This window comes from Schistocerca serialis, chromosome 5 (assembly GCF_023864345.2).
Source record: "Schistocerca serialis cubense isolate TAMUIC-IGC-003099 chromosome 5, iqSchSeri2.2, whole genome shotgun sequence".
NCBI lineage: Eukaryota > Metazoa > Arthropoda > Insecta > Orthoptera > Acrididae > Schistocerca > Schistocerca serialis.
This window is the reverse complement of record NC_064642.1, coordinates 467,712,576-467,737,853: the sequence shown is the minus strand read 5'-3', so window position 1 is coordinate 467,737,853 and position 25,278 is coordinate 467,712,576. Positions and strand designations below refer to the sequence as shown.

Here is a 25,278-nt window from a genome sequence, read left to right as displayed (position 1 = left end):
ATATATCGACTTACTCATACATTCTACACACCAGCGTAATAATCGTTTTGTTACCACTTCCCCCAATTATTTTAGAAATTCTGATGGAATGTTGTCTATCCCTCCTGCCTTAATCGATCGTAAGTCTTCCAAAGCCCTTTTAAATTCTTTTTCTAATAGTGGATTCACTATCCCTTCTACATCGACTCCTGTTTCAAACAAGCCTTCTTCCTCATAGAGACCTTCAATGTACTCTTTCCATCTATCTACTCTCTCCTTTGCATTTAATAGTGGAATTTCCATTGCACTCTTAATGCTGCCACCCTTGCTTTTAATTTCACCAAAGGTTTTTTTGACTTCCGCATTTGTTCCCCTGCACGTTCTATTTATTTCATTCTTAAGTGACTTTTGTTTCTCTATTACTGAAGTTCGTTGACATATTTCTACTGCCTTCTTTCATCGATCAACTGAAGTTTTTGTTTGTGTTACCAATGGTTTCTTCGCAGTTACCTTCTTTGTACCTATGTCTTCCTTCCCAACTTCTGTAATTGCCCTTTTTTGAGACGTCCATTCCTCTTCAACGTAACTGTGGTTTGAGCTATTGCTTGTGCCAGTATCTATAGCCTCAGAGAACTTCAAGAGTATCTCCTCATTCCTTAGTGTTTCCGTAGCCCACTTCTTTGGGCGTTTTTTTCCCTTACTAATCTTGTAAACTTCAGGCGGCTGACACATTAGGTGGGACCCTATGCCTGTAATACTTCCACAGTTATTAAAAAGTTGTTAAACGGCAAAACCAATAGTTCATCATTTATGTAGATAAAAAGTAGTAAAGATATAGGAAAGGAAGAGTTGCGGCGTCAGAACGAAACGTGATACATCGCTCAGCAACGATGAAGGACGTAAACAGCGGGCGTTACGTGGTGAAAACAAATCAACTGATAAAATAGTAGGTCTGTATTTAAGCATAAAGTCACGTAACATTGCACAAGTCACCTTTTTCGAACCTATATGCTAAATATCCCATTTAGTAAAAACTCAAGTGCTGTTTTCTTAGACAGGCCCTCTGCATCTTGTAACAGTTCCTCAGTTTCTGCCCTGGCCTCCCTGCAGTTACGTCCATGTGATCGTCCCAATTTCAGTCGGACCTGAGTGTAAGTCAGAGAGCGCTATTCTAAGACCTTCTGTATTCTTGGAGAAACAAGATGAGCTGAATTAACGCAACAGCACCGCGCTTTGACCCCTCGGTGGAAATGATAACATATAGCTCCGTCAGTGTGTACAGTAAGGCAAGCGCCAAGCGAAGCTTTCCCTTGCAACTCGAATTGGTAGAAAATTATGTTGATGTTTCTTGTTGGGAAAATTAGGAAGACTCCACATCATTGAGGGCATGGAAGAAGGATAGCGATTTTGCTGCTACACTGCGCTACATCTCAAACTACATACAGGTACTGCATCCAAAGGAGATCTGCGTCTCTCAGGGTGCATTCATATCCGTCACCCAAATTGTTACGCCGTCGCCAAGGTAGCCCCTGAGGGCCGGCAACACATCTAACACGACATAGGACCGAGGTTGCCTAAGCACAAAGGCGTAAGCAATGACAAATATCGGCTGTTTTGGAAACAGACATTCCGCTTACTACTTCATTCAGAGGGAGTTCGAGATGGCCTTCAGGAAGTATTACTACAGCAACATCTGACTGGCTGTCCAATACTATTTAAAGGCTAGAACCAGGTCCGGACGTCATTTCACGCCGAATACCGACTGCAAGAACGTCTCCACGGAAGACTACGTCTTCGCCATCGAAATAGGACTTGGAATTAAGGGTATGTGTGTTACCTCTGACTCTTGCGGGACACTTAGAAGTTATCTTTTGTTGCTTGTAGTAGGAAATTCTTACTAGCTTTGTGATTGTGACTTTTCGTTGTTATTCAGTCATTTCCATGTAGACTCACGTAAATAAACGTTGTGTTGTAAAAACTTCAGAAATGTCAATTAAAACACAAATATTCTCTCCCACCTCAGTATTTTGTACCATCCAATAGAGAAAACTTACGAAATATAATATCTCCTCTAACTTCGTCCGTTATAGAACTCGATAAGATATTACCGCATCCCTGTCTTCTGATAAATCCGAAACAAATACAGTGTGCTTTCTGCCGCTGACCATATGTGGCGACCCTATTAAATATACACGTGTCGGTTCATTGGGGAAGGTTGCTCGTGATCGAAGTGGCTTCTAAAGACCAATGTAAACGTTCGCCCAGCACGGGATTAGCCGAGCGGTCTGATGCTCTACAGTCATGGACTGTGCGGCTGGTCCTGGCGGAGGTTCGAGTCCTCCCTCGGGCATGGGTGTGTGTGTTTGTCCTTAGGATAATTTAGGTTCAGTAGTGTGTAAGCTTAGGGACTGATGACCTTAGCAGTTAAGTCCCATAAGATTTCACACACATTTGAACGTTTTTTTGTAAACGTTCTTCATCTGTAGTGTAGGAGGACCATATCCGACAGACTATCGATCACACGAGAGGATTCGTGTATTGTTCCTTCATAAGCACTGTAATACATTCGTTTGTCACACATCCAATCTGTGTACACCGCCATACACTTTGCTTTTTTCTAGAATGACTTGGAGGTCTGTGTTACCTGCTAATAAACTGACATTAACGAGTTTCGATCCTTTGGCTCTCACAGAAAGCTGAACATCACATGGCGTAAACTATACTGCTACCACAGATACGGGCTGGTAGAAATAAAACACAGTGGCGATGTTTCTCATTGACAAAAATGTGGAAGACATTGCAACATATGGAAACTGGAAGAGCTTGTGGTATTGTAGAGAACTTCCAACAGCTATCAGACTGTACAGTTAATATCATCTTCTCCAGCGACAGGGTAGCGAATGTCTCGATGTTCCATTTGGAAGAGCATTGCTCCCTTATTCTGCAATAATGTACATGATTACTGTTTCAGTGTTGACCATCGCCGGAAGGTGCTGTTCACAACACGTGTGAGGTGGTACAAATAAGAAGTAGTACTGTTATCATGTTGGCGAAAAAAATAAAAGTAAAAACACGTGGAAGGCATCGCACCTTATGAAAACAGGACGAGTCTGCAGCGTCGAGGAATGCTTCCAAACAATTGCATGCTGCACAGTGACACGTAGCAGATATTCAGGGTTCTGCTAAGGCTCCCTCCATCTCAACCGAGTGTTGTCAGTCAATCATTATGCGGTACCCAGAGGACGAACGGGGTGAGAAAGACATCGTTGGTATGAGACGATGTTCTGTAATACAGACCATAGTTGATAGCTTGATTAATTTTAGCAACTTTACATGTTGTTCCGTAATTTCAACGTCAGTCAATGACACGGTAGAACAATTCCCAGTTTCTGCATCACTGCTAAATCACCCCTTCACTACTTTGCAAGTTCCATACGCTAGATTGCGGATGCAACTAGATAACTGTGCAGTACGTCCATACGACCATATACACCAAAGTGTACCAGACAGCGTCCTATACCTATGCAAAGAGGTTATATACATATTTCGAGCACATCGAAAGTCAGTGTCCAGAAGCTAGAATAGTTCGGATAGCGACAGTGCTGCCATCATGAGGTACACTGACGAACTGACTGACAGAAGCTGGCGTGGCGTTTTTCTCTCCTAGCCCACCCGCCAATCGGCGATTCGCTCTGTCCACCATCGACGCTCAGCATATTCTCGAATAAGTAGTTGTATACAAGTTCCTGACAAGAATAATGTACAGAATAACGGAAAATAAAATTGAGGAACTGTCAGATGACGATCAGTATGGAGGGTAAAGGCACCAGAGGGGCAGGTATGACGTGGCGGTTGAAAACGGAAGCAAGACTGAAGGAAAATAAAATAAAATTGAGGAACTGTCAGATGACGATCAGTATGGAGGGTAAAGGCACCAGAGGGGCAGGTATGACGTGGCGGTTGAAAACGGAAGCAAGACTGAAGGAATACCAAGAAACTTTCATAGGATTTGTCGACCTGGAAAAGCGTTCGACAATGTAAAATGATTCAAGATGTTAGAAATTCTGAGGAAAATAGGGGTAAGCTGTAGGGAAACACGGGTAATACACAATATACATAAGAACCAAACTGGAACAATAAGGCTTCAAGAACAAGAAGGAAGCGCTCTGATTGAAAAGGGTGTAAGACAGGGATGTAGTCTTTCACTGCTGTTGTTCAAGCCATATATTGAAGAGACAATTACAGAAATAAAAGGAAATTTCTAGAATGGGATAAAGTTTATGTTGAAAGGATATCAATGATAAGATTCGCTGATGACATTACCACCTTCTGTGAAAGAGACGAAGAACTACAGGATCTGCTGAATGGAATGAAGAGCCTGACGAGTACAGAATATGTATTGAGAGTAAATCGAAGAAAGACGAAAGTTGTGGGAAGTAGCAGAAATGCAAATAGCGAGAAAGTTAACATCAGGGTTGATGATCACGAAGTAGAGGAAGTTCAGGAATTGTGCTACCTGGGTAGCAAAATAGCCGGTGACGGTCGGAGCAAGGAGGATATGAAAATGAGAATAACTCTGGCAAAAAGGACATTACTGGACAAGAGAAATCTACTAGTGTCAAACACAGGCCTTAATTTGAGGACTAAATTTCTAAGAAAGTACGTTTAGAGAACAGCATTGGATGGTAGTGAGACATGGACTATGGGAGAACCCGAACAAAAGAGACTAGAAGCATTCGAGATGTGGTGCTACAGAATAACGTTGAAAATTAGGTGGACTGATAAAGTAAGGACTGAGGACCATAGTTGATAGCTTGATTAATTTTAGCAATTTTACCGGAGAATCGGCGAGGAAAGGACTGTATCAGAAACACTTATAAGAAGAAGGGACGTCTGTTACGACAACGGGGATTAACCTCCATGGTACTAGAAAGAGCTGTAGAAGGTGAAAATTGTAGAGGAAGACAGAGATATTGAAGCATCCAGCAAATAACTGCGCACTGAGATTACAAGTGCTGCTCTGAGATGAACATGTCGCCATAAGAGAGGAATTCGTGTAGGGTCGCATCAGACTAGTCAGAAGACTGATGGGAACCCCCCCCCCCCCCAAAAAAAAAAAAGTGCATAAGGCAGACGGTGGGTACAGTTGAAGATCATTGCCGAGCACACTAATGGCATGCCAGATTGAAGCAGCCTAACAAGCCGGCAGTCGCAGAACATGGCCTATCGGAATTACATGGAATGATAACGACCAGACCAAGGTTCTGACATAGATGTATAACTTCTGAGACTCTGTAATTGTAGAATTTACAGAGATTCGAATAAGGGAACTGATGATAAATAATGGTAGTGGCTACTGTCTATGCACGGGAACCGGCCATTGATCTGATTGAGAGGAGGAAGGCTACATCCCACAACAAACTTACTTTAGCGTAAGTGGAGGAACAGGAGAGGTACCTCAGTACTTATAACTGTGCACGAACCGAGGACGGAGCAACCTGTCTGTGGGAGAAATGAGGGAGGAGATATTGGGCACGGACGGAGAGCAGCAAGGCGGAGGGAGGCGGTAAAAGACAGAAGCACCAAGCTCTCCACTCAGCAGTCAGTTCATCAGCGCTTCTCATGATCACTTGGCGAGTGGGGCAGCCGCAGCTGTAGAGATCCATTTAAATAAATAAATAACCGTAACAGTTGTCGTAAGAAGATGTATTACCTTCCTACGGATTCACAACTAGTACCGTGACTATAAAGTCACATCCTCAGGTACCAGAAAATTGACCTTTTTTAGATATGTAAGCCGTCCTTCAATAAAACACAGCTGCCCTCTGTCCCCATGCTGATCATAGCATAAAGCCGCAGCCGTCAAAAAACTTGACAGTGGAGTACATGCAAGTTGCAAGACGAGCATCAGTGGAAGAATGTATGCAGAGTGGCTCGGCCCAGAGCACAGCACGTACTTCACCTCCACCTGATGATGGCAAAGTGGTTGCTTGCTGAAATAATGTGACTGTTGGACACTACATCCAGCCATTCACCTGTGAGCTATTTAGATACTTGGGTGCAGACTACGTTAATTAATAACATATTAACTTATTTCATCTTTAAGTTGCTAGGGGAGTGCAGAAGTAGCGTTGTTCAGAAACGAACATAAATATCTTTCACCAGTTGCTGCAAGTTACAGCGCCGGAAAAAAAATGTGTACACCTGGAAAGAAGACGTTGGTTTTGATCCGATGGCCGCATATGCCACCTGAGAGATAATAGATTTACTGATAGTAGTTTCAATGCCATCCTCCAACAGATAGCATAGCGGCATAGTTACCAGAGCGCCATGTGTGTCTACCCGATAAGAGGGACTGCTCACAGATAAACCCCTTCCTCTCACGAGTTATACGATCCCGTTAGACACCACCCGATCCTGCGCTCACTAGTGCCGAGAAAGGACCTAAATCTGATAAATCGCCACCCTGTCTCCACGCCCTCTGACTGGGAACACATTTTTATGGTCTCAGCCAGGTGCGTGTCGGCAGGGGAGTGCAGTTCCTGTCTGCGGCGATCTCTGCCACTTGACGTACTAACAGACCCAGTCCGTCCCCAGGCTTCTGAGTCGATCTTAGAATTTATTAGGAATTCTCAACCCTTCCTCGACGCCTGGCATCCACCAGATCCATCCAACCAATGAGTCCCACTTTTTCCCCTCTACCTCAATATCTGCAGGCACAGCGACTCAGTTTCGCTTATCCTGCTCAACATGAGCTTTAGTTACTCGTTATGTTCCAGCCGCAGCCGCAGCCGTAGCAGAAGGCTCAGTGTGGTGCAAACGTGTGAAGCAAGCAGGCGACTGTGCCACAAAGAGCACTCGTGCCTCATACGAGCAACTGAACGAGTTTGAAAGACGTCGTATTATGGTTCTTTCATGGAAATGTCAAATAAGTTGGACATGCTGTGTCAGTTGTGCAACGATGGTGGTATCAGTGGTCACGTGAACACTCTCACAGTTGTATATGAGGTCCTAGACGTCCATGGAGCACAGACGCCTTTGAATTGTAAGGGCAACAATTACAGATCGTACAGCTACCGCAGCACAGATAAGAGTGGTTGTGAGTCCAGGTGTGTCAACACAAACTGTTGCGAACCGGTTCTTACGGGGACGCACAACTCTAGCCCATCTTCCACTCACACCATAGTATCAACATGCATAGTTCAGCTGGTGCTGTGAAAAGATCACTTGGAAGATGGAATGACACGCTGTGGTCTTTAGCGTTGAAATCAGATGTTATGTGTGTGTGTGTGACATCTTTTGGGACTTAACTGCTAAGGTCATCAGTCCCTAAGCTTACACACTACTTAACCTAAATTATCCTAAGGACAAACACACACACCCATGCCCGAGGGAGGACTCGAACCTCCACCGGGATCAGCCGCGCAATCCACGACCGCAGCGCCTTAGACTGCTCGGCTAATCCCACGCGGCAATCAGATTTTACCTTCACGCAAATGATGGTCGTTTGAGCGTACAACATAGAACTGTTGAGCGCTGTCTCTGAGAGTACATACGTCCAAGATACGCCGACGCCACCCCAGGCCTTAGGATCTGGGATGCGATAAGCCACAACTCTTGTTCATTTTTGGTGTTTCTGGAGGGGACGCTAACCAGCGCTCGGTATCCGCAGGAAGTTGTTACCCCGTTCTTTTGCCATTCTTGCAACAAGAAGGTGATATGTTAGCCCCACCGGATAATGCTAGTCCACACACCGCCTGTGAAACTCGAAGTTCTCTATAAGAGGTGCACCAAATTACGTGTCCACCACGATTACCAGGCTTGTCCTCAGTCGAGCATAAGTGAGCTACCATGGGACGAGAAGTGATTTATGCGGCTCGTCAAACAACGATTCCTACAGAACTAAGTGAACAGGTTGAGCAGGAGTGGTATAACGTGTCCCAGGGCAGTAGTTGCCATCTCTACGATCGACTGTATGCCAGAGCCAGCGTCGCATTGCAACCCGTGGAGGCTACACATCGACCTAACATGGGTGCTTCATCATTGGTCGATACTGATACGTCATAACCGCTTGTCCTATTGATCTGTAGATGTAATCGTTTCATATTTTCTACAAGCACTACTGCAGCAATAAATTATGAGCGAATCAGAAACCTCTGCAAGGTTGTAATAATTTTTTTCCAGCAGTGCCTTTATGAAAAGGCGTGTCAACTAAACTGCAGAATTTTTAGTTCTTTAACTGTGCTGCACTCTGTAATGATGTTACCAACATCTTGTGAGGACATCTTCCTGACCTACGTAAATGTCTGGGATTCAAATCCTGATAGGCCCCAGGATTTCTATCTGTCATTTGTCACTATTTCTACCTCAGATTGTATTTTTAATTTGAAACCTACCGATTTGGAACGGGGGTCAGAATTCTGCAGTTTCCATGTGTAACTGGCTGGGTAAGTCAGTTAAAGGGCGGAGGAAGGCAAGGGCATACCACCTCCAACAGGACCATGCTTAATAAAGCATTGTGATGGCTTTGGGTTGATAACAAAGTTCTTAAAATTCCATACTTCCCTCCCTCCTCTCTGATGCAGTTCGGGTCCATAGATATATCAGGGCACTTGGAAATTATCACAGTCGTGAGTGTCCTTCAGGGTCTACTACAATGGCTCTGGTGTGTTGAGATAAACAGTCTCACCAAACCGCCATTTGTCTTATTAGTGCAAGTATACTAGTCTGATACACAAGTACTAAGCAATGAAGAGATACGCTTGAAGTTCTCTGAGGCTATATGTACTGTGATAATGAACAGCTCAGTAGGCAGTTCGGCTGAAGAGAAATAGACATCGCTAAAAAGGCCAGTCAGAGAAGCTGGAAGGAAAACATTAGTACAAAGAGGATAACACTGTAGAAACCATAGGCAACGGAAGAAATACTTCAGTTGAACGACGAAAGGAAGAAATACATAAACGTGCAGAAATCGAAAAGGAATGACTGTCGGAAGGAGTGACTCAGCATAAGAAAACAAAAAAATAACTTTCAATGAAATAAAAGCAAGGGCGGTAACATTAAAAATACAACGGGAATTCCACTTTTAAATGCAGGGTAGAGAGCAGATAGGTGGAATAAGTACACTGAAGACCTATATGAGAGAGGGAACTCGTCTGATGATGCGATAGGGGAAGAAACAAAAGTCGATAAGGAAGAGATAGGGGACCCATTATTAGAATCAAAATTTAAAAGAGCTATGGAAAACTTAAGATTAAATGAGGCAAAAGGGATATATACCACTCTATTAGAATTTCCAAAAGCATTGGGGGAAGTGGCAACAAAACGATGATTCACGATGGTGTGTAGAGTATACGAGTCTAACGATACATCATCAGACTTTCGAAAAAACATCATCCACACAATTCCGAAAACTGCAAGAGCCGACAAGTGCAAGAATTATAGCACAATCACTTTAACAGCTCTTGCACATAAGTTGCTGACAAGAATAATACACAAAAAATGGAAAAGAAAATTGAGGACCTGTCAGATGACGATCAGTTTGGCTTAGGAAAGGTAGAGACACCAGGGAGGCAGTTCTGACATTGCGGTTGAAAACTTAAGCAAGACTGAAGAAAAACCAAGAGATCTTCATGAGACTTGTTGACCTGCAAAACGCGTTCGAAAATGTAAAATGGAGCAAGATCTTTGAAATTCTGAGGAAAATAGCGGTTAAGCTGTAGGGAAAGACGGGTAATGCACAATAAGTATAAGAACAAAACGGGAACAATAAGACTGCAAGAACAAGAAGGAAGTGCTCGGATTAAAAAGGGTATAAGAGAGGGATGTGGTCTTTTGCTACTATAGTTCCCCCCATGTATCAAAGAAGCAATTACAGAAATAAAAGGAAGGTTCTAGAATGGGAAAAAAGGTATGTTGAAAGGATATCAATGATAAGATTCGCTGATGACATCGTTATCCTTTGTGAAAGAGAAGAAGAATTACAGAATCTGATGAATGGCATGAAGAGTCTGACAAGTGCAGAATATGGATTGAGAGGTAAATCGAAGAAAGACAAAAGTAGGGGAAGTAGCAGAATTGTGAACAGCGAGAAACTTTACATCAGAATTAAGGACTACGAAGTAGACAGGGTAAGGAATTCTGCTACCTAGACAGCAAAATAACCCATGGTCGGAGCAAGGAGGCCATAAAAAGCACACTAGCGCTGACAAGAAAGACGTTGCTCGACAAGAGAAGTTTAAATCGGTTTTAATTTGAGGATGAAATATCTGAGAATGTACGTAGGGGGATAGCATTGCATGGTAGTGAATCATGGACTGTGGAAAAACCGGAGAAATGAGAATCGAAGCATTTGAGATGTGGTGCTACAGAATAATGTTGAAAATTAGATGGAATGATAAGGTTATGAATCAGGAGGTTATCTGGAGAATCGGCGAGGAAAACACTACATGAAAAATACTTACAGGAAGAAGGGACAGGATGATAGGACGTCTCTTACGACAGGATATAGCTTCCACGGTACTAGTGGGAGTGGTAGAGGTTAAAAACTGTAGAGGAGGACAGAGATTGGAATACATCCCGAAAATAATTAAGAACAAAGTTTGCAGCTGCTACTCTGAGATGAAAAGGTTGGTCCACGAGAGGAATTCGTGGCTGGCCACTGCATCGAACAGGTATGAAGAGTGACCGGTCCTTTTTGGCAGCTCAAATAGTTTGCATCAGGAAGCTAAAGAGAAAAGTACGGCAACTCTATTTCGACTATGTTCTACCAAGGTTCGTAGCCGCTTTGACTGCAGGATACCGCCGAAACCGTCTTCTCGGGCCCCGGAAAATTCCACTTCACTAGTGTGAGTACCAAACAAATTGCAATTAAGTAGCGATTGCTAAAGCCACAGTATTTGTCCCTCACAGCAAAAATGAATTTTTACTTTCGTAGAATTGCAATCATTTTATAAATTTGTGATGAATTTAAAGTCTGTACATAATATTCCAGGAAAGGGCAAGGGTCTGCCTTGCTAAACTCATCCCTGCCTTTCAGATCCCTGTGGATGCAGACAAAAAGTTCGATTGCAATCTGCTCCAGCATGGTGACTTAATCTGAGGCAGTACTTCCTCCTCATTCTCCTTCCTTCTGGCTCTATTCTGGGTCTCCATGGGGTCAGCATGTTATGTCGGATTTGGTTTTCTTAGTGGCAGTGGGTGGTTGTATGCGCTTCCTGATACCACCTCTCCCCCTCATCCCCACCCACCCCAATAGCCCGGGACGGAATTTGTGAATCGCGTAACTGAGGCGGGATATGGGTACCAACCCAGTGTTTACCTAGTTGGATGTGAGAAACCGTCTAAAAAGCATATCAAGGCTGTCCGACACACAGACCCTTGTCGGTAATCTATCGTGTGGATTCTATCTGCGGCTGGTGCGTCTCCTGGTGTCCAAGAAGTGGGCAGGTTACTTCCTTCTCATTGAGCACTTTTTATTTAGAGTACGTTGTAAATCTCACTTTGCAGGACAGATGTCACTTACCTGTAAATGTTGTGTTATCATTTTGTTCCTTTTTTGCTTTTGCCATTTTGGACAAAAGTGCGTCTATGAGATCACTCTTCTTCCCACGCGTATGTGTTGCCTTATGGGTTTCAATAATTTTCTGAAAAATTACAGGAATTTTATTGTAACATAAGAAAAAAATTACAATCTTCGAGAATACGATATTTATACGAGTGACTGTAAGAGAGAAAATGTCATTCCGAAAAATTGCTGTAAGTTTTCCTTTTATATAGAATTGTTTGGCTTGTCAACAAAATGTCTGTTTTTCATAACTTCTTTGTAAACGTTTTCTTATCCGTAAGCAGTCGTCTCATGACCACCAGAACTCGACTTGAAATAATGGTGGGAATCTGTTTTCAACATGTCCACAGGAGTGAGCTGGCGCACTGGTTGCGACACCGGATTCAAATCTGGGAGAGGTGGTGTTCAAAACCTCTCGTTTAACTTTTCCGTGGTTTTCTTTAATCACTTCAAGCAAATGTTAGGATGACTAAGCAACGAGACCACGATCGTTATCTTACGCCATTTTTGACCATTTGAGATTATGTCCTGTCTCACTCATTACATTGTCGTTTCACTTGGTTGGTTGCAACACTTGAATCTACATGTATTCTCTGCTAATCACTATGAAATGTGCGGTATATATCACTTTTAACTCTTGCATTTCAAGATAGATTGTGGGATAATGAGTGCTAGTATGCCTCTTTTTTTCTTTGTTCTAATTTATTTCACTTTTAGGGCTGACTGATAGTGGTTACTTCCATCCATTAGCTGTACTGTTACAATTTAATGAGGAGATATATTAGTACTACTCAAGTATACAAAGTACAGGGTAAGTCATCCTAGCTGATGTAGCTGAAAGAGAAGGCATCAATGCAATATTACAAAAGATGCTAACAAAATATGTTTATAATAAAAACACATTCTCTAGAAGTGCAAAAATTCATCATTACACGGTTCAGCCAGAATGCACATATACATCAGAAACATTTACTTTACGAACAACAAAGAAAAAGAAGAAGTCAGAAAACAGGGTTTTGAGGAAGATATTAGGAAATAGAACAACAGTAGAAACATTTAAATTAAAGTAACACAGTGCTTTAAAATCGTTCAAGGAAGATTACAGGTACAGTTAGGAAAATAAGACTGATATCCTGTGGGCACATCCTAAGAATGAGTCGTAATTTATTGAAGAGAAAATTAAACAGCATTTTAAAAACTTAAAAACTAAGCCTCTCTGGCTTATGAAAGTAGATGAACATCTAAAAAGAACTGGCACATATATGCATGAAATTGAAAACGAAAGAAAAAATAGAAACATAATTAAGAGACAAGAAGATTTACAAGCCAAAACGTTTCAAAAAAGGAAGGGTAGAAAATAGACAGCAGAAGAGCAGAAAGGAATAAGTGAGCAACTGGAGTATTGGAGAAAGCATAAAGATGACTTATCGGCTTAAATGTTGTCCTTAGCGGGCCTGCAACAAAAGAAGAAGACGCAAACAGTATATGAATGTCCAATAAAAGTTCTGGTTATGATGTGTGATTTTTTACATAACATTTTTTCACAGTGGTTGATTTTGTGGTTTGCTGGTGCTGATGATGAGATTCTATATTGCTATGGAAGTGCCGATACTGGTAATGATGCTGATAGAGATGATGGTGCTACAGGTGATCCTTTACTCCTGCTTTTATTCTTTGAATCAGTTACAATATCCCGTGCCGCCGTATTGTCGACATAGGGAGAAAAACTACCTCATTCACCGTTGAGTGGCTAGAGAACGAAATTAAAATTACATGCAATGTTCTTAGTAACACAAAATAATATTGCTATTGAATGATACCATTACGCATTTCTGAACTATGGAGGCAGATGCGTAAATGTGAAGGCCAGTACTGACGATTCCTCTGTGTCTATCGTTCTCTCTCTCCTCTCTCTCTATTTCTCTCTCTTTCTCTCTCTCTCTCTCTCATCATTCCAGTACTTTGGTTCCAAGCGAGCTTATTAGGACGTTTCCCTTTGTTATTAACTGTACGACACAACCAGAAATCCCCTCCAGATATCCGCATTTGGAAACATTTTACATTACTCCCATTCCCCCCGCCCCCCCCCCCCTCCGCCCCCGGCTGGGAGGTGGAGGAAAGCATTGTATTATGATAGTAGAACGAAACATTCCTCTATATCGAACAAATCGTGGAGTTGTATCGGTTTCACCCATTCTCTGATATATGCATATCCACTGTGCCTTCATATTTTTTTCTGAGATATATTATCCCACAAACACAATAAAAATGTGCTTCAATTTAAAGCCACCTTTTCAAAGCTACATAAAATCTCTAAGGAAAAACCAAGATTTAGGGGAAGGTTACCTTGCTGTATGGAAGGTACCAAAACCGGTAATCTTCCCAAATATTCCAAAATGGGAACCTCTTTACCTAAGTACCAGCTCCTTATATTCTGCTGGAAAAGAACTGAGCTCTACAAGAAATATGATACCAGAACACATAAGAGCACATGACAGATAAAAAGCACATTTGTCTCCCTTCACTGCTAGCTAGAACTTAGCTGGAAAGAACAGAGTTCTAAAACAAGTTCCCATCCCACAATTAATATAGCTACCTATTACCTGTCCTATTTTGCGCCTTCAAAAGTGTAAGAGCTAGAGTGGGTTGCCTACATGCCACTGGAAAGACACTTATCAATGACCTTAAACACATGTCATCAAGATGGGAGTGGTGGAGAAGTCAAAGACGCAGCATGACGGAACTAACTCAGTTGTTATAGTGGGATATTTAAAACAAAATTTAAAAAATTAAGAAATTGAAAAGAGTTTATAATGATGGAACCAGTTCACTTGTGGCAGTAGCCATTAGATGCTACATTCAAAATACCTAAACTATTTGAAATTTACGTAATGATCCGAAAAATGTGATACTGATAACACTGCAATATTTCCATTTCAACAATACGTAAGATTCTTCTGAATATTGCACAAATTGGAATCATGTTTACAAGTGTTCTATTGTTTATCAAAATACTTAAAAATTTTGGCAGTACCGGTTTAAACTGTCAGTTGTGATCTTATTTGTGATTTAAGCGGCACTTGTTGAATGTCCATAGCTCTATTCCTGTACCACACTTGGTGTAAGGCCCAATGGTCCCTTGAATTAAATGTTTCCACATCTTAATTGTTCTGTAAAACACTTGAAGCTTATCACGAGGTGCAATATTAATTGCACACCTAAAAGATCAGCAAAAATACATACAATTCGTCAGTAAAATGGTTATGTCAATGTCACTTCCAAATCTAAAACAATCATCATAATTAATGCCTATAACATGATTGTGGACTCTCAAATTAGTTGCATCAGAGCCACAACAATGTCTAAATTGTTTAATAATATATGTGATAAAAATCAACATCCTACATAGGGAGTTGGGCATTTTGATTTTAGGCGTAAATGAGGCTTACCAAGCGTATAATTACACAAAACACATATAGGTTAAAATACTCTAACAAGCAGGCAAATACATACACAAACAAATAGGCAGCTGTATTACTGCGAGTAAACAATTGTAACATTGCCAATTCCACATTCAATTTATTATACCAACAGAAAACACATTTAGTATGCTAAGTAGGCAGTTGACATTTTATCCCAGATATAAATGAAGGTATGAACTAAAAAAATCTTACCAAGTACCACCTTCAGGGGAAGAAGTTAACAAAGCACACAATGTTTAACTCATGTGTCACAATGTTAACTTCACATTTAAAATGTCGATCAAAATATGCAAATGTTAAATTTATAGTATTTCTATGTCAAAAACATAAGTCAAAAACTTTTAGAAGCTTTTCACTAACGTGTCACATCACCTAGAAATCTTTAGGGGATGGGGGGAAACAAAATACATCAACTTCTACAGTATAAAAATACAATCGTATATATCCACTGGCTGATATTGATATGTTTTGTGTTTCATCTAAGCCTACCCAATGTCTTGAACAAAAACCGAGCTTCCAAGGAAGGCAGCGACATTTACTGGTTGGATATATCGTGCCAAGCTTACTAAAGCTTTTGCGTACTTTACTTCCATTATCGACTAATAAATAATACCAAAATCTGATTGTATTGCTCCAAATACGAGATTAAAAACACACAACATGGCCAAGCAATATTTTATTAACGTAGAAGTTGATTTGCTGAGATCTCTATAGCATTGTTATATATGAACTACATATTTCCATAATATGCAAATATAATTTTGTGATGCACCATGTACAAGGTAACAATGCCAAAAAAAAAGATGGACAATTTTCCACACACAGATATTGAACTTAGTATCTCTTTGCACCCCTCATCTCTGATTCAAAACAAATATCCGATCTTTGGACCAAAATAAAATTATTTATCGATATAAGTAAAGACTTAGAGCACAAAAATACATGAAGGTTGCTTACAGACCTCTGACTTTGAACAAAAATTTGAACTTTGCACAAAAATAAAATTTCTCAAAATATGTACGATTTCGAGTACAACACACAGATGGAACTATTATCGTAACTTAATTGTTCTACAGGATTTTAAAAACATCACTACGACTATATCTTGGCACTACTGATGAAACTCACAGGTAAGGTACAGTGGCGGTTACCACAGTTGGATATCTGTAGAACAAACCAAAGCACATTTAAAATTTGTCACATAACATTACAAAACTCACTTAAGCACAACTGCTGATCAAACGTATTGGAATTACCATAGCTGTACGATCTGACTGCTTGCCACCAGTTAATGGATGTTATTGGTTCATGAAATAGCGATTGCCCCAACCAGCAACAGAAATTTCTTTTACTTACGAAGTTCAAGCATGCTGGAATAGCTCTGGGTCAGCAACTTCTTAATCAGTACAACGAAAACCAATCCAAAATTGCAAATTTTACTTTTTTGATTCACCCTTACAGCAAAACTGTAAGAATGTGCCTCATACATTACCACCGTGATAAAGATTGTCGCGAAATGCCTCATACATAGTTTATTGCAGCAAATTAAAACAAACTGAAGCATAATCGTTGTTACAGCAAGATTGTAACAAATTGTTCCATCCATTCCTAAGTTATCACATCTTTCTAATATGATCTGAAATTGGGTCTTAGCCTGAAACTAGTCATCGAGTGATTAAAAAACGTAAGATCTGCAACTTTGGACTGATTTTAATTGTACTCTTTTACTTAAGCACTTCATTCTTCTAAGCACAATTTTAGCGTCAGTTATTGCATGAATAGGTGGAGAATGGACTGTTTTGATAAGAAATTGTGCTATTGATCCTAAATATAGTAGTTTTATTGAGAAAAACGGGCCTCAGTTCAGATAAAACTGGCATAATCTAAATATCATAGTGACCCCAAGACCAAGATTAACTGTGCCTTGTAGTGCAAAACGTTTGCCACACAGTGGAGATTAAAATACGAAATCCCATACATCAAAAGTTTACAGCAAAGTTGTAAGAAATTGCCATATATATCACTATGTTACGGAAAACTGTAATAATGTGCCTCATACATTATCACTGTTATACGAGATTGTCACAAAATCCTGTTTACATAGTTTATTGCAGCAAATTGTGACAAACTGAACCATAATCGCTGTTACCCCAGAACTGTAGCAGATTGTCCTATCCATTGCTAAGTTATAACAAAAGAGTACAAGCATAACAAATAACACAGGATGGTGCAATGATGGTAATTTTCTGGGGTCGGCCATTGATGACCAATTTACAGTGTGGGTCAATAGTGGTCACCTTTCAGGGTGGTTCAATGAAAATTTTTAAACATATTGTAACACTACTATCTGACAGTGTGTGACTGCAGTTGCTGGCAGTGGTGTCAGCTACCAGGGATGGCTGCTACTGGAGGTTTCATAGACAGCCACTGGAGATGCCAGCAACTTATTTAGTTACAAATAAGCAGCTAATGACATTGCAATAAATTGCCTCATGCTTCGAAACTGTAAAAAGAAATGCCCATTTTACAGAAAAACTGTACAATATTATTCCTGTTATAGCAAAAATTATAACAAATTATCCCATACATTGCAATATTGCAACAAAAAATGGTCAAACATCGTCATTGTTACACAAAATTGTAACAAACTGCTAGATATATACCAAGCAAGTCACATACTACTTCTGTTAAGTTGTGAGTTATTCCAGTAATCAAAACCAATCAGTCAATAAATTGATACTTACTGATACCCCTAAGTTCAGAAGTTCAGACTTGTTCCAACAAGATAAAACGACCATCCAGATACATAACATCACATTGGCAGATCAATACAAAATCCGTGACATCACAAACGACACCTTCTTTACTATGACAGCATCATGACATCAGACATGGATCCATGATCTTACTCACATAACGCCAATATCCATGATGGCAGAATCCATGAAGTTGTTGTGGCATTTATTGTAAAGGCTGGGTGTATGTCGCACTTTGATTGGCTGTTTCATGTTCATAACTGATATAACAGCACTGTGATAGCATGGATTCAGACATTGTATTGTGACATAACGCAGTTAAGGTGAATGTAATGCTTGACCATGTGATGCTGTACCATGTTATGTAGTATGCAATTTGTTACAACTCTGCTGTAGCATAATGATGTATGAGGGAAGTTTTTATAATTTTGTTGTAACATTTCGATGTATGGGCTAATTTGTATTACTTTTACTGTGATATGGTGGTGGGAAAATTTGTTGGTTTTGCTGTAACAATAGTGATTTATGGGGCAATTTGTTACAATTCTGCCCTAACATGGGGTACAAACAGTTGAAATTTTAATGTAATACTTGAATGTATGAAGGAACTGTTATACTTTTTCTATAACAGGAGAAATTTTTGACATTTATGCTGCAACATAGGGTATTTTGTTACATTTTATGTATCACAGGCAATTTACTATAATTTTGTTGTAACATGGTAAAGTGTGGACGTTCCTCTTACATTTTTGCTATAACATGAGGAAATCCATTAAATTTTTCATGTAACATTTTGATGTATGGGGTAATTTGTTACAACTCTGAAAAAATATGCTGATACATGGGCAATTTTTTATAATTTTATATAGAATGGGGCAGCTTGCTACAATTATAAAGTACATGAGACTCCATAGTGCTATTTGTTATAATTTTTGCTTTTATGGAATACTTTGTTACAATTATTATTATTGATGTATGGCCCAATTTGTAACAATATTTCTATACCATGAGACAATTTGTTAGAAATTTGTTGTAAAATGGCAGGCTTAGAACATTCTAGTTGCATATTCATGTCAGTCACCTGTTTTTTTATCCTAAATACTCTTTTTCTTTATTCTTTTATTTACCCTAGCTTCCTAGGTAGCAGATTCTGCAGCTCTTTCCGCTTCAGTTACTTCCACTCTGGTCATCTAATTTTTTCAGAGCATTAATTCTAGAAATTTCACATCACTGAAAGTTATTACTGCATCCATTCACCGGACTTAAACACTCTGAGCCTGACCAATACAGTTTTCAGTATTTTCTCCCCTATGCAGCTGTTTTAGCTTTTGATGGAATTCTATGAGAGATCATCGAGGTATTTCGTAAGAAGATTTGCATTTGTCAGATCCCTTATTTAGCCTTAATTACTTTCAAAACAGCCAGGAATGATTGAGAGTGTACTGTATGCTTGTACACTCAATTACTGCAGATGACTGTTGAACCAAATGAAGTATATTATTCAACATTGCTTTGAATTGGTTGCCTCAAAACCTCTGTTTGCTGACAAATTTCTTTATTCTTAGCATGTCTACCACAGATAACACAAACACTGAAATAGAACAACACAGGAGTAACTACAAAACATATCTAAGTAAACAAATATGTATCAAAATGTTTGGTAGCAGCTAAAGCACAGCCTTCTAGATACACCTGTACTTACTCCTAGAAGAGTGAGCCTTTTAGACTACGCCAGTGTTTACGATCCATACATAGAAGCTGAAAAATTAAGGAAAAGTAGAATATGTCATGTCTTCTGGTGCACTTTAAAATGACAGGAGTGCAACATTACAGTCAGAGTACATTCGCGAAGAAACGGTAAATGAAAATGCCCATAAACTCCACATTTTTGTAATCGACATGAAATGCTTTTTTTGTTATTTTTCATGAGTGGCTCCCCTTAAAGTTACTTAATTGCTGTCATTGTTTCTTAAGCACGTAATTATGTTGAATAGAAGAATCGTATTGTAAAGGACAGTTATAAAATTCTTAACAGCTGGTGTTATCATTGTTATATTACACACTAATGTAATAAGTATGGATAGTACAATGTAGTAAAATTCTCAGAAGCTAATCTCAGTAACTGGGATGTCAAAAAACTATTTCAGATTGCGAGATTTATTGCTTGGTAGCCTGTTAATATGACTTTGTATTAAAAACTGTGATAGGCAGACATTGATGAGAGAGTGAGAATTTGTGAAATGATCTGGTGTGCTTATTTTGTGTGTGGTTCCCATGTGGCTCTCGTTATATGGAATTTTGCTTTAGCTATGGAATCATAATGGTGAATTTATCTGTTATTGGTTTTGATATATACTGAACGAACATGAATACACAGACTGAAAATCATCAGTAACATCATATTTTTAAGGTGATATATATACTGGGTGGTTCGCAAAGGTAGTCAAATATTCTAATATGTTATCTCACAAGTAAAACTAAAGAAAACGTTCATATAAACATACGTCCACAAATGTTTACTTACAGACTTACGGCTAATAAAAATTTTGTCTGAAATTTAGCAACTTTGCTAATATCCATTGGAGAACTGTACAAGATTAAAGTAAAGTATGAGTTCCATTCATTTTTTTGTTAATGGTCTGGTGAATCTAATAAGACATGTCCCAGACGTATATCTGCAGTAATTTTCCAGAACATCCAGAGAAGCAAAGACGTAATTTCGTAATTTTTTAATTTTTTCACTACTTGGCCCAATTTGTTTTTTAAATTCCAGACAATTTCACAATGTTTTCAACGGAAGTTGTAGAAAATTTAATCTTGAAAAAATGATGTTAATAACGTTAACTGAAACTGTATGGATGTGTCAGATAATCTGTTTTTATTAATACCACAGCACACGTGAATTATGTTAAACCAGAAAAAACGAAGCTCAGTGTTAAGGAAGTTGTACAGTGCACATACAGTTTCACTATACATTCACAATAAATGTTCAAACATGTCTCCACCGAGTTCAATGCATTTAACTGCACGTGTGTGAAGAGATTTTGTTTCTTGTTTCAGTCTCACAGTGCTGTTCTTTATTTCGTCTGTTGCATTCATAATGGGAGCAAGTAATGCCTCACGTGTATTGACTTTGTCCTCAAAAATTATGCCTTTCATCCATCCCCATACACAAAAATCCATTGGTGTTGAATTGGGCGATCTGCGTGGCCACAGACATGTAGCACCACCACCAATCCATTTCTGGGGAAAATGTTCAATTAAACGTGTAATAACGGCGTTGGTGAAATGTGGAGGCGTGCCATCTTGTTGAAAATGCATTCACAGTCGCGTAGCAAGTGAAACATCTTCGAGCAAGTGGGGCATTTCTTCTTGATGGAATTGTAAGTACGTCTGTCAATTAGATGTCCTGGGAAAATTATGGGTCCAATAAAGTGTGTGTTGATTGTATCATACCACACATTTATGCTAAATCGTTGCTCGAAATTGCGTTGCACTGTTACATGTGGGTTTGCTTCAGACCATATGTGTTCGTTATGTAAATTGTTTATACCATCTCGAGTAAACTGTGCCTCATCAGTAAATAAAATGTATTTGTGTAACTGCTGATTAGAATTTAACCAGATGCACAACTCCAAGCAAAGGATGTGTATGGTAAGGATACAGATTATTGTACTTCAGTGTACGCCGTACCTTAGATACGTTGTGTACTGGTATCCAGGCTATGTTGAACAGCATCCATAATATCTTCATCATCGTCTTCATGTATCGAGCACTCGTACTGATTATGAACTCTAGGTAGCGAACCTGTCTCCCGTAACATAGGAAATACTTCGCTAATTGTTCGTGTATTCGAAATTCTCCGAGTTGGATAACGTACACGATATTCGTTAACTGCAGCCATAGCATAACCATCACATTTGCCATAAATAAGCACCATAATGGCGTATTCCTCTGTTGTAAATTTGAAAGGCATCCCTATTTTATAAATAATTTACAAACTACAACAGTTACTATGTGGTTTCACTTAAATACACTGTTGTAATTCTTTCTCTGAACAATACAAAAGACTAACTCATTTCAAGGTTAGGAAACGACTGAAGCAATTCACTAACGTTTGCCAAGAATGACATATACATATCTACATTCTTAATGAAAAGTAAACAAATTTACTTGTATAATACTCTTTGCTTCTCTGGATGTTCTGGAAAACTACTGCAGATTCACGTCTGGGACATGTTTTATTAGATTCACCAGACCAATAACAACAAAATAAATGGAAATCGTGCTTTACTTTAAGCTTGTTCAGTTTTGCGATGGCTTCATATTAGCGAAATTGCAAAACTTCTGGCAAAAACTCCGGAACTAAACATTTGCGGACCGATGTTTATTTGAAAATTTTTTCTTTAGTTTACTTGTGGAATAACATATTAAAATATCTGCATATCTTTGTGAATCACACTTCGTGAATATATATATTCCTTAGAAAGTTTAGGTTACTAACAATTTTCAGTCTGTGTATTCATGTTTGTACAGTTTACATAAAAAATAATGACTGAACATATTAAATTTTCTGTATATATATACGAGGGCTAGCCACAAAGTACATTACGTTTTGAAATTAAAAATAAATAAATCACTGGAATTTTTTTTATTATATACAGATGAAAGCCACACTTAAATACTACTTTTCTACATAGTTGCCATTTAAATGAAGGCACTTATCATAGCGATGGACGAGCTTGGAAATTCCTTCGTCGTAAAATTCGGTCACCTGCGCCTTCAACCACGTGGCGACTGTCTTTTCGGACAGAAAAAGGTGTGATTTTTGTGGATTTCCTGGAAAGAGGCACTACAATAAACTCTCAAAGGTATTACCAAACTCTGCACAACCTCAGAAGAGCAATACAAAACAAGCGCAGGGGAAAGTTGGGCTCAAAGATCTTGCTGATTCTCGACAACGCCCGGGCCCACACGGCAAATGCCACTCGTGAAGTTCTCGAATCATTTAAGTGGGAGTTGTTTCCTCATCCGCCGTATAGTCCCGACCTGGCACCGAGCGCCTTCCACGTATTCCCGCAATGAGGAAGTGGTTGGCTATGCAGCGTTTTGATGATGACGCACAGATTCAAGAAGAGGTAACCACGTGGTTGAAGGCGCAGGCGGCCGAATTTTACGACGAAGGAAATTCCAAGCTCGTCCATCGCTGCGATAAGTGCCTTAATTTAAATGGCAACTATGTAGAAAAGTAGTATTTAAGTGTGGCTTTCATCTGTATATAATAAAAAAAATTTCCAATACTTTATTATTTTTAATTCCACAGCGTAATGTACTTCGTGGATAGCCCTCGTATATGTATATATATATATATATATATATATATATATATATATATATATATATGTGTGTGTGTGTGTGTGTGTGTGTGTGGGAAGCGGTAGGCCTATCCTGTACAGTGCGATGACCAAACATCAGTCTACCATGTACTCTGCACTGACAGCAGTATTGTATTATTGTCATGCCATGTCTGTAGTATTGAAAATGTGCTGCATTTATGCTCTTTACCAAGCTCTTTTTAACTGTTGTTTCGAGCGTTATGGGTTGTAACTCACTTTTTAATTAATTATCGTGGTATTCTGACACTGAATGTGACTTCTTGGCTCAAAGTATAAGTGTCAAACAATAAACTGGCTGGTCTGGGTTCACGGCGGCCAGCAGAAATTTAGCCAAGAGACAGGAAAGAACTGGTTTCGAACAATTTCAAGAGGGTATTTAATGAAGCTAACTGGAAGTTTTATGGAATTCGTTTTGAAAATGGAAGGAAAACTTCATGCAATTTCATTAATCGTAACCTAAAAGTTTTTGTATGTTAAAAGTGCATTATAAATGAGAAGTATCCAAGAATGGAGGACTTAGTTGCAACGTGTTTCGTAAGGGAACGCACTCTCATCTGAATGAAAGCTATCAACAAGAAAAGAAATTCAAAGGTAGCAAGTGAACTGAGAGTGAACATAGACAAGAACTGAAAATAATGAAAAAGTTCTAACATAACTTCACGGAACAGAAAAAGACTACCTATTAATACAGTCAAAGAGCTTCATATGACATTATAATGGTTTCTCTGTACTACAGGTCATTGCGGCCTCAGCTTTTGCGAGCCACATACCTCAGAAAAAAAGCAGTGCTCTCCAAGATGGTGAAAAACATTGACGTACTTTGCGGGCTTTACACAAGTATTTCACTAACCATACCAAAACTACTCTAATATAAACCTTAATAATAATAACGACAACAATAATTTACTAAAACATGGACAGTATCGATTGCATTCATACCTGCCTGTGAGTTAAATCTGTGTCCGCCATGTACCTATAAGCTTCAATGCTGTGCAGGGTGGCAAGAGGGTTTACCATGACGTCGTGTCCGTCATTGTGTTACTTCACTGGGTGTTTAGCGTCGGAAAATTTATGTGGCGGGCCAAGCGCCAACCCCTGCACCAAACGTCAGTCCTCTGTAGGTCTTCCACCCTATTTCGCAACAATTTTATAAAGAAGGACTTCTCTATATACGACAGCATTATGTGCAACACTCGCTTCGGTCACAGCCCAAAGTTATTTTTACGTCTGAAGACCATACTAAGAACTCTTGAGTCCAGTAACAATACCGATACGAGACGAATGCTGTCCAGATACAGTACGTAGCAGTATCAAAAGAGCTCCTAAAAGTCAAGGATGATGTCATCAATCTAGGCACCAGTATTCGCTGTGTTCTTGGTCTTGTGGACGAGCTGAGCGACACGTTTTTCACACGATTGTTGTCTGCGAAATCTGTGTAAATTTCTACAGAGATTTTCTATTAGATGTATAAAAAGGAGAGGAAGTACCACCACTTACGAGGTGCAACCCAAAAATTCCTAAAATTTTAATACTGCACCCAAACAATCAGTAGCACAATTTTCTGCTGCTAGGCGCCTCTAGTTATATCTTTCAATTGCTAGTCTTCACGTGACGACATTGCAAGTGCATTGTGATATACGTTGTTGCTGATTTATTTGCACTACTTTCTACTGTGTCTGCGAATTTCGAAATGACTCACATGCAGGAACAAAGCATCTGCATTAGGTTTTGTTTTAAACGCCGCAAAACTGCAGCTGAAACGCTCCGCATGCTAATGGAGGCTGTTGGTGTGGAAGCTTTAAGCTAAGCAAGAAGATCTGAGTGTTTTAAGCGAATAAAGATGGCCGGGAATCAACCCTCGGACCAACGTCATTATATCCGGGAACAATCGCGAAAGTACCAGGGTGTTACAAGTAAGGTGCAGCTACTCGCAGAGATCCAGTGAGAGCTGTAATTGTCGAATGACAGCAAAATTTGGTATACGTGCTATTGCGTTAATGTGGAATCGATTTACAGAGGAAAAATATTAGTTATAATTTTGGCCACCAGGTGCAAACATATCGCTGGAACAAACCAGTAATGGAAGATACCATCCTGTT

The 25,278-nt window shown here is 39.5% G+C and overlaps 1 protein-coding gene across 1 annotated transcript in view; it reads right to left on the bottom strand.

The window, feature by feature from the left end:
• LOC126482003 (methyl farnesoate epoxidase-like) overlaps positions 1 to 25,278 on the bottom strand; it is a 150,672-nt gene that overhangs the window by 57,540 nt on the left and 67,854 nt on the right. Inside the window, exon 4 of the mRNA XM_050105969.1 lies at positions 11,504 to 11,624. Coding sequence (XP_049961926.1) covers positions 11,504 to 11,624 — 121 coding nt within the window. The remainder of the gene's footprint in view (positions 1 to 11,503; positions 11,625 to 25,278) is intronic.